The sequence below is a fragment of the Ichthyophthirius multifiliis genome (assembly GCF_000220395.1).
Source record: "Ichthyophthirius multifiliis unplaced genomic scaffold scaff_1120509251260, whole genome shotgun sequence".
Classification (NCBI taxonomy): domain Eukaryota; phylum Ciliophora; class Oligohymenophorea; order Hymenostomatida; genus Ichthyophthirius; species Ichthyophthirius multifiliis.
Genome location: NW_004086048.1, coordinates 43,146 through 54,234, shown reverse-complemented (window position 1 = coordinate 54,234; position 11,089 = coordinate 43,146). Strand labels below are relative to the sequence as shown.

General features: G+C 17.2%; 1 protein-coding gene across 1 annotated transcript, besides 23 other annotated features; it reads left to right on the top strand. All coding sequences in view use genetic code 6, as the record gives it.

Annotated features, from left to right (window-relative positions):
- Positions 1–747: 747 nt before the first annotated feature.
- Positions 748–787: a microsatellite.
- Positions 788–1,263: 476 nt separating this feature from the next.
- Positions 1,264–1,312: a microsatellite.
- Positions 1,274–1,343: a microsatellite.
- Positions 1,274–1,355: a microsatellite.
- Positions 1,341–1,391: a microsatellite.
- Positions 1,392–2,978: 1,587 nt separating this feature from the next.
- Positions 2,979–3,012: a microsatellite.
- Positions 3,006–3,046: a microsatellite.
- A 384-nt stretch (positions 3,047–3,430) lies between these two features.
- Positions 3,431–3,472: a microsatellite.
- A 1,789-nt stretch (positions 3,473–5,261) lies between these two features.
- Positions 5,262–5,296: a microsatellite.
- Positions 5,266–5,295: a microsatellite.
- Positions 5,297–5,607: 311 nt separating the features above from the next.
- Positions 5,608–5,675: a microsatellite.
- Positions 5,608–5,731: a microsatellite.
- Positions 5,635–5,731: a microsatellite.
- Positions 5,705–5,734: a microsatellite.
- A 149-nt stretch (positions 5,735–5,883) lies between these two features.
- Positions 5,884–5,950: a microsatellite.
- Positions 5,896–5,950: a microsatellite.
- A 1,721-nt stretch (positions 5,951–7,671) lies between these two features.
- Positions 7,672–7,731: a microsatellite.
- Positions 7,672–7,735: a microsatellite.
- Positions 7,680–7,727: a microsatellite.
- Positions 7,681–7,731: a microsatellite.
- A 7-nt stretch (positions 7,736–7,742) lies between the features above and the next one.
- Positions 7,743–7,802: a microsatellite.
- Positions 7,803–8,181: 379 nt separating this feature from the next.
- Positions 8,182–8,225: a microsatellite.
- A 605-nt stretch (positions 8,226–8,830) lies between these two features.
- IMG5_171090 (proton-pumping vacuolar pyrophosphatase, putative) lies at positions 8,831–11,079 on the top strand (the record flags this gene model as incomplete). Its single annotated transcript, XM_004029843.1, has 6 exons — positions 8,831–8,906; positions 8,960–9,037; positions 9,097–9,174; positions 9,239–10,328; positions 10,544–10,728; positions 10,877–11,079. 6 exons carry the CDS (start codon positions 8,831–8,833, stop codon positions 11,077–11,079), a joined length of 1,710 nt encoding a protein of 569 aa, XP_004029891.1.
- Positions 10,716–10,816: a microsatellite.
- Positions 11,080–11,089: the final 10 nt, after the last annotated feature.

Here is an 11,089-nt window from a genome sequence, read left to right as displayed (position 1 = left end):
ATTTTAAATACAGAATGTGTAGGGATTGCTGAATTTGAGCTTTAGAAATAAGGTGAATTGAGACTTCCAGTAAAAAAAAGTTCGACAAATAATTATTTATTAATGGATAAAAGAGTGGAAAATACAACAATTATTTTTAATGTTTTAATTATGGAATCAAGCGAATTTAATAAGGCAAAACATTTAATTCCTATGTTAACTATTGTAGATACTTAAGAAAATATAGAAGGGCTTCTATATAATCCTTAAACGAAAAAAAGCTAGCTTCCTTAAGGAAATTAAAGAGTTGATTTACAAGTAAATTATTAAATTTCAATAGAGGGTATTACATTGGAATTTCCGGAAAATCTTGAAAATTAAATTTTATAATGTGCTACTTAAATGGTTAACTAGACCCATATTTTTAACCAATAACACTTATAAGGATTAAGTGTTATTATAAAAAGTAGAAATCTTATTTGCGGATATCATAATACTTGGTAATTAGTAAATTCTCTAGGAATTAAAATAAAGTTTAGTTAAGGGATAAAGGATTTTATAATTAAAAAAATTTACTAGAATATAAAGGGAAAGTCGAAATTGATAATGTGTTTCCATCAGAAGTTTCAATGTTAATTTTTTAAGTAGAATATGAAGTTTAGATAGAAACTAAGGATATTAAATATAATTATGAGTATATTTTAGGATATGTTCCAGTTTATATTAGTGATAAGTTTGGATATTAATTTATTGATGTAACATTTAATAATATATATATATATATATATATATATTTATATATATATATTTAATTTTTATACAATTATAATATTTATAATGTTTATATATTAATCATATATTTTATTAATTTTAATCGATATATATAATATTTTATTATTATATTTTATTTATTTTATAATTATTATTAAAAAGATTAATGAATGTTTGTTTATAGGAGGTAAAAGTATTGATAATAAAAGAATGATAAAATTTAATAATGATTGTGTTATTTAAATAAAAGGGAAAGCAAATTTAGGAAATACTAGTCCTTTTTATTTAAATAACAATGATAAACAATAATAGAATTTGTAAGAAAATAACTAATATAATGAAATTTAAGAAGATAATAAAGATAATATTAGTTATACAAATAATTTAATTTTATAAGAAAGATTAAAAATAGAAGAATTGAAAAAGAAAATTGATGAACATTATTAATTAAAATAAAATTAATAATAAGGTTAAGAAATTAATTATTAATAATAAGGAAAACAATCATGTAAAATATAATTGAATATATATATATATATAGATAAATATTTATATATATATATATATATTTATTTATTTTTTTATATATATATTAATATTATATAAATTTTTTTTTATTATCTTAATTTTTTATTTATATTTTATTAGTGTTGTAAATTAATAATTTGGAAAAAGTTTTAAGTGATTATTAGCTTAAAATTGATTAATTAAATAGAACTATATATTAATTATAAAAAGAGTAATAAACAAATTAATTATAAACATAAAAAGAATTTTAATAAGTAAAATAAACTTTATATGATATTCATGGATAAAAAGAAGAAAATAATGATGATATGACAACTTAAAATTCAAAATATGATGATGATATTAATGAAAAATTTGAAATAAATAATTTAGGTAATAAACAATAATCTGTTAAAAGATTAAATTTTTTTGATAAATCGTAGACCTTAAAAAAAGAAAGTTATAAATTTTAAACCATTTAGAAATAAGATAAAGCTTATTTAATTAATAATCATATAAAATGTATTAATGAAATACAAGAATTACCTTTAATTAAGGAAGAATATTTAAAATAAGAGTATTTTTTTTTAGTATTTAAAAAAAAAATACATTTTTTTTATAATAAAAAAAAGATATGAGGATAAATTATAATGTTAAACTTTTTCAATAAAGTTTTATGCAATAAAAGGAGAAATAAGTACTCTACCCAAAAAAATATACATTAAGTTTACTTTTTTTGAATTTTCTTAAAATAAAACTGATATATTTGTCATAGAAAATATCGATATGACAAGATAATAAAGTTCTAATTAAAATATAAATTTTCCTTTTATACTAAAACCTATAAAACCTAATGATGATTCTAAAAATAAAAAAGATAATGATTATTTTTATTAGCCTTTTTATACATTTAAAGTCGACTAGTAAGCTTTTTATTAAGGAGTTAATAAAAAATTGACTGATTATTTATTTTAGAAATAGATATAATTTGACATTTACGATGCGTAAAATTAAATGGTCTATGGATAGAGTAAAATGCCTTTAGTAAGTTTAATTAGGTAGGGTTAGTAAATAATTGAAAAAGAATATCAAATTCCTTTAATGGATAATTAGGAGTGTGTAAAAGGGGCTTTATTGATTTATATTTCGAATAAAGGAAGTGAACCGGATGTAGTATTTTAAATGGAAAAGAATTTAAGCTTTTAAATCTAGAATAATAGGAAATCTGTAAAGTCAAAAAATGAAGCTTTAATACCAGAAAATTTAAAGGGTTAAGTTGAAAAATAAGTTCTTTTATAGTAGAATGATATTTCATAATTAAGAATTAAGGAAAGAATAAATAGATATAAAAATAAATAAAATAAAAACAATCAAGTTTTAGAAGAAGATATATAAGAAAATGTAAATGAAAATAAAATTTAAAATATAAAACTTAATGAAATTGAGGTTTTTAAAGATATTAATAAAAAAGAATATGTTAAAAGTGTTTTAGCAGGACTTTTAAAGGATGAAATTGTTTTAGATGCTTCTTTTGGAAGTGTTAAATATATTTTACATGAAATTTAAAATTAGAATATTTACGAAGATGTTTATTTTGTAAGAATTGATGATAAAGATATTTAATATTTGGGATATTCAGAGTTAAATTTAATCACTAAAATAGATGAAATTATGTATGTTTTAAATAAAAATAATAAAAACTATGATTATGATGATAATGTTAAAAAAAAAAATATATAAAAATAAAAATTTATATATATATTTATATAATATTTAAATATAAATTTATTTAAAATATATTTCTTTAGTCTATAAATGAAAAACAAATGAGTATAACCTTAAAAAGATAATCTAAAATTACTTTAGTGTTTAAATTTGTTACTTATAGAAGTTTATATCCTTATATAAATGAATAAATTTCATAAGACTAAATATAAAAATATATTTAATAGAGAAAAATAAATGTTAATATTACTATTTAAGGTAGATAAGAAAATTAAGGATTTAAACTATAAATAAATCCTCATAATTAATCAATTGACGATTCTTTTATTTTCCATGAAATTCAAAATTCTAACGTAAAAATTCCATTAAAAATATAAATAAATCCATAAAAGTAATATTTTTTATATTTTATAAAAATAAAAAAATATAAAATACATGAAAAAATAAAATATATATATATATATATATATATATATATATAAATATATATTTAATTTTTTATTTTTTATTTTTTTGTTTTTGATATATTATTAATATTTCTTTTATATTTATTTAATATAGACATTTTCTACATTGTACTAACAAATTAATAAAATATTAGTATTGTGAAAATTAAAATTAATTATATTTAGATTTAAAAGTTCCTTCTGTTGATAAAATTATTAAGTGTAATCTTATAATATATAGTGATGTGTATTTTACTAATCTATTAAATAACTATTATATAGAAATAAAAAGTTTGGAAGGGTAATTATAAATATATATTTTTTAAAAAAATTAAAAATAATAATAAATATATAGTGTTGATGTATATGTAAATATTAAATAATAAATACCACTTAAATTATAATTTAGCTCAAATGTTTCACGAATAGTAAATTTTTTTTCATCTTAACCATAATTAATATGGTTTTTACCTCCATTTGATAATTTATATCCTGTTGTATAATCAAATCATAATATAATATAATGCCAAGTAAAAAGCTTGTGTGTGAGTATGTAATAAGTAATAATAAATTGCATAGATTAGAATAATTAAGAAATTGTAAAATCTTGGATTGTTCGTGTATTTACTGAAAAGCCTGTTGTGAGTAAAATGTATTGTTTAGATATTCCTATTTATTAGTAAATGAATATATAGAAATTCATGTTTTAAAATAAAGGTTTTAAAGATAGTATTTTTAGTATTGAAACAGATGATACTAATAATATTATGGAGATTATGGATAGCAAAATAAAACTTAAAAAAGGTGAAAAAGCTTAAATTAAAATTAAAATGGCTAATAAAAAAGTTGCAGAAAGTTATGAAATTTTAGTCTTTATATCTGATGAAAATGATAAAGTTGAATGTATTTTATTTAAAATTAATTATAAAGATTGATATTTTTATATAATATGTGTATTATTATTATTTTTTTTAATTATTATAAACTTTTTTATTCATAAAAATTATTATAATATAATACAAAATATTTTTTTTTTTTTTTTTTAATAATAAAATTAATGATTTTATTAAATGTATTTTTTAGAGTTTTGTTGTTTTTTATTCAAATGTACGTTAAATATTTAGAAGAATTATAAGTAAACATATAATAAATTTATATTATTTCATTTTATAATCTTATTTTACATTTTTTAAAAGCCTTTAATTTTAATTTTTAAATTTAAATAAATTAATTTTTTTATTTTTATTATAGTTATGGATAAAATTACAGTATGATAACTTTATTTGCTTAATGATTCGAATTTTATATTAAAATACAAATTTTTGGATCAAAGAGCAATTAAAATAAATAAAAAATTAACCTTACCATGTAATAATTGGTATAAATGAAAATGTTTAGATAAATAAAATAATATAAATAATTATAAATATAAATAAAACATAAACTAAATATTTATCCTTATATGATATAAATGGTATATTATTTTATTTTATAAGGGGGAACTATTATAATTAAAATTATAAATAAAAATATAAAAAGGAATACTAAAATAAAATGGAGAATTTATACTGAATGAATTATGTTAAAAAAATTAGGAATTAGAAAGAAATATTAATTTATTTAAATTTAATTGTAAAAATGATACTAAGAAAATTAATATGTAAAAAATACATTAATCTATATGTCATTATGATTATAATTTATAATTTACATACTAATATATTGTTTATTAATTAAAAAATTCATAAAAAAAAAATTAGATAGAAAAAAGGAAATAGTGAATTATTTATTTAGTTTTTAGATAAAAAAAATTCAAATTAAGATTTTATTAACAAAATAAAATAAAAGTAAAGTAAAATAAAATAAAAATTTAAATTATATATATAAAAAAAAGCTAATTTTAAAATTAATTATCATATGAAAAATATATGGATTGTTATAAAATTTTTCATAAAAATGAATAAGATTAAAATAATATCAAAAAATTTAATAATGGTTTACTAATAATATTTGAATAAGAATACTATGGATGTTTAGGCATACCTTTTCCATTTTTAAAAGGATTCGAAATAATTTTAAATTAAGATATAAAAAGATTTTCTTATAAAAATTTAATTGAGTAAAAAAATATTTTTTTGTTTTAAAAATTTATATATATAATAAAAAAATTAAATGATAAATATATATAAGTATATAAAAATTTATATATATATATATATATATATATATATATATTTATATATATATTTTCTTATATTTATAATATATAATTATTCATAATATTTTATATAATATTTTATATAATAATAATTTTTTTTTTCTTATGATTTTTTTTTTATTTAGTGTTTATAAAAAATATGCATCAATTCAACAAAGAGAAGGAAAATGAATTTAATATAATCAGACAAATTTTTATTTTTTTAAATAAAAATGTTTTATTATTATTATTATAAATTTTTATATTATATTTTGTAATATTTTATAATATTTTTTTTAATATATTTAATCTTTTTTTTATATTTGTTTTAATAATAAAGAATATTTTAATTTTTTTGCAAAAAATATTTTTTTTTACATATTATTATAATTTTTTTTAAAAAATATAAAAAAAATACTAAATATGTATAATTAATTAAAATAAAACTGTGGTTTTATTTTAATACAAACTAAAAATGAAAAAATACTTCCCGATCTTACTTTTAATTTATAATAAAAACCTTCAAACGTCATTAATTACAGTTAGTCGTGTTTTTTATATACAAAAAAGAATAATTAATAAATAATAATAACATCAGCTAATGGTATATATGAATTATTAAATTAAAAATAATAATAAATACTATAAGAAGATCAAATTTTAAGTTTATATGAAAAAAATAATAAAAATGATTTAAATTCATAATTTTTTTTATGTTTAGAGAATACATAGGAATAATATATAAAATTAAATCCTATTTATATAGCTTTTACAAAAGAAATGTTCACTTTTCTACATTATAAAGGGTGTATTAATAAAAAAAACATCATAAAGAAAATTTCCTTAGTATTTTTTGAAATGGAAAAAAATATAGAAAATATAAAAAAGGTTATTTAGTATGAAAACAATTAAAAAAATGTCTAATAAGGTTTAGAAATAACCACTATATGTTCCCCTTTTGGTATTTTAAGTCCTCTAATGTACCATAATATGATTGGAAAAGGTACTATAGCCAATATATTCAATTTGGATAATAAGTATTAAATTTATATGCTAGATATAGTTAATTTAGGAGGGAAAGAAGGGGGCATTTTTTTCGATTTAGATTTAAATTTTACAGGTATGATTTTACCTTAAATAGGAATTGAAAATAAAAATTAGTTGTTTTTTTGTTTTGGAATATGTAGAAATTAAATTGAGTTTTTGTCTGAAATTTAAAAAAAATAAGAAAAGCTTCCGTTTTAATTAGAATAAGAAATAAATAAATTTCTTTTTAATATAGAAAATGTTGTATTGATTTACGGTATATTTTTTTTTTAAATAAAATCTATTAAAAATATTTGTTTTTAGATAAAGGTCAATTTTCGGGTGTTGTTTTGGATAAAAAAGGACATATTTTGACTGTAAAACATGGATTTAGTGATTTATATAAAGGAAAAATCGTAAAAGTTTATATAAATAATAATAATGGCGAATAAAATTTAAAAGAAGCAGAAGTTATTGCCTTTGGAAACGGAGATTATGATATTTGTTTGATAAAATTAATGTAAAAAGGTCTTTTATTTTAAAATATAAAATTCCCTTAGGTTGAAATAAAAGAAGGAGATGTAGTTTATAGTGTTGGATATGGGATGGTTTTTTAAGAAAAAAAAGCTTAAGTAAGTAAAGGTATAGTTAGTAAAATTATAAAAAACGAAAAAAAAGAGAATATATTTATTTAAACGAACGCAAAAGTATAAAATGGATGCAGTGGAGGTGGATTTTTTGATATATAAGGAAATTTATTAGGAATTATATAATTTAATATTTTACATTAAAATTATGGGTGTATTTGTGATATTTCTTTTGGATTTCATTATAAATAAATATAAGATATTACTAAATAAATTTAAAAAGGATGTTTTGAAAATATGGAAATATGGGAATTTTAAAGTTATTAATTAAAAAAAATTAAAAGTATGTAAACTAATGAATATGTACCTATTTTTAAATAAAAATTATGAAAATTTTATATTATAAAGTTAAAAACAAAATTTTATATTAAAAATATTTAAATATATATATATATATATTTATATTTATATTTATATCTATATATATATTTATTTATCTGTGAGTTTTTCAATTTATATATATTATATCATAATTTTTTAATATTTAATATATATTATGATCATTTAATTTAAATTTTTTGAACATAATTTTATTATTAGTTTAATATAATTAAAAATTATATTAATTTTTTTTTTATTTTTAAAATAAATATTTATTTTAACATTTTTTTTTAAATAAATCTTTAAATTAAATTAATTATTTATTTTTAAATAGTTATTAAAACATTTTTTTTAAAAAAATATAAATATTAATATAGTTAATTGAAAATTATATATACGTTTTTATATATATAAAAATTCGTTTTATAAATTTTCCAAATTTCATTAATAAAAAGAAATAAAAATATAATATAATATATTAAAAACTTTTTAAATATTAAAATTATTAAAATAAAAATACATAAAAAACATATGTTAATTTTTATATAAGCATATTTATATTATAAAAAAAAAATTAGATAAAAATAAAAGTAAGAAAAAAATAAATAAATATATAAAATGATTGAGAATTTAACTAAATTATATTATGTAATAACTTTTGTAACAATATCAGTGATTTATTTTATAACAATGATTTTTGTTAAAGTAAAAAGAAAATAAAATAAAAAAACCATAATTAACGAACTTATAAAAAATAGAAATTTTCAGGTGATGTAGAAAAAGATTTTTTAAATTTAAAAAATCAAAATAGTTCGTACAAATATAACACAGACGCCGAAGAACACATAGTAATGATTGCAAATGGCGAATCTTTAAGAGCCCGTTTATTTTAAGAACACTTAAATAATATATCCAATGAAACTATGTCATTATTTGTATATTAAACAATAAATATGTTAATAATAGCATTTGTTTTGATATTATTATTTGTAATTTTAAAAAATTATTTTTTATATGATAAATAAATAATAATATAGATTTGGTTTTCTTAAACAGGTTAATATTGGTGGATGTTTTTATCTTTTTTAATTGGATGTTTGACTACTATATTAATTGTTTTTGTAGTCTTAAAATTATCTAATTTTGCTCCGCCAAGGATTTTAATAAATGCTTCGGAAAACAATCATAATACTTTTACTGAAAGTTATATTATGGGAAATATTATTGCTTGTGGATCTATTACACTTATTATGGTAGCTTTACTTTTTACTATTCCTTTATATGAAGGTAAATTAAAAATTTAAAGCTTTTTATATCTTATAAATAAAATTTTAATATAGTTGTTTATTTCTAAGCTTTAGATTCAAAAACTAATTAAGTTAATTTCTTTTTTAATACTTTAGCGTTTGCTATTGGTGGTATAATTTTTAATAAATATTTAATATATATATATATATCTTAATTTTATTTATATTAGTTTCTATAACTTCACTTTTCTATAGAGAAATAGGTGGTAATATAGGAAAAGGAATACTTCTAGGAAATACATTTTTTGGTTAATTTTTATAAAAATAAAAAAATACATAATATAAAAATTTATAAATTAAAAATATAAATAGAAGAAGAGTTAAAAGATGATAATTCTCCTTATAGTTAAACATTAAGATAGAGTGTTTCCAAAGCTAGTATTATTGGTTAATAATATTCCCATAACTTAACTTTTATCTTAGATTTTTAGAATTTATTAGTAACAATAGTATCATGTACAATTTTATTAAGTGGGGAAAAAGATGAATTTCATAAAACGACTTTATATTTGATATTATTTATTCTTTCTTTTAATATTTTATTATCTACAGGAATTTCTTGGATAGTAAAACTAATAAAAATAAAACGATTAACTAGTGTATATATAGCCACTTAAATGAGATTATAATTTATTATAATAAACGTTATTTCTATTATTTTCATTTATTTTATTGCGTTTGTAATTTTCCCAAAAGAAGTTACACTTGGAGATGGAAAAGGAACTTCTTTTTTCGACTCTAAAATTTCTAAAGGAGATGTCATTTATTGTATTATTTAAGGCTAATTTTTCTCTTTTATGATAATTTTAGTAGTAGAGCTTTTCACTTCACATGGTCACTAATTAACCAGGAAGATCAGTTCTATGGTATAATAGTATTCTTAAGGACATGCTTTTGTTACTGCCTAGTCATAGGGAAACTTCGCTTTAGTGATTCTTTTAGGCTTACTTGGTATAAGTGCATATGAGGCTTTTTTTTTGGGAGGTTTTTATGGATTAGCCTGTGTGTGCTTAGGATATATGTAATCTGCAGCTGTACTTTTGTCCATGGGATTGACATCCGCAATTAATAACGATGCTTATCTTTTAGCAGTTATGAACTAAATGGAAGCTTAGATTAGGGATAGACTTTATTTAATCAGATGGGCTAGTGAGAATTTTACACCTTTTATTTAAAGTATTAATATTAGTGCAGGATTTTTGGGAAATTTGGTTTGTATAGGTTGTATTGTGTAGTTATCGTCAAGTTAAGGAAATTTAATTTATGAAGGAACAGGACTTTTGGGATTTATTTTAGGAGTTGGATTAATTTATTTAATTAAATTTTTTAATTGTAAATGTGTTAGGGATGTTTCTATTGATATGGTATAATATATATATTACTTGATAATAGGTTTTTTTCTGTAATAAAATATTATTACAGAAAAAAATTAATATATGATTTTATATAATTTTTTTTAGATATAAGATATTGATTTTTATAAAAAAAACGGATTCAATGATTGTAATATGAAAAGCTTAAGTAGTTTTATTAGAAGTAAATTTACTGTAACTTTTCCAATATTAGTAATAGATGTTATATGTGTAAGTTTATTGTTTAATATATATTAATAAATAGACATAAATATTATAATATTAATTATATTAAATAGTGTCTTGCTTTTATGATTGTAACTGGAGTTTTATTAGGAAAACTTGCTATTGTTGGATTTGCTCTAGGAATGGTATTTATTTCTACTATTGATTCTTTAAATGGTTTAATTGTAGGAACTTCTCTTAAAAATGCTAAAATATATATAAATCGTATATATATATATATATATATATATATATATTATATATATATATATATATATATTTATATATTCTATATATATACATATTTATATATTTTTGATTAAAGAATCAAACTATTTACAATAAAATAATTCTCTTATTTATACTGTTAAAGATTAAGAAGCATCTATACTTGCTGAATATTAAATACCAAGTACTGGATTAAATAATTATGTGAATTTTTGCCTTTTGTTCTTAGCTATTGGGGCTAAAGTATTTTCTGAATCTGGTTATTTTAATAAAGAATCTGTAGCTAAAGGAGAAGAGGCTACAGGTAAATTTACTGATTGGTTTAGTACTTTAATAGGAGAAAAATGAAGTAGAAAAT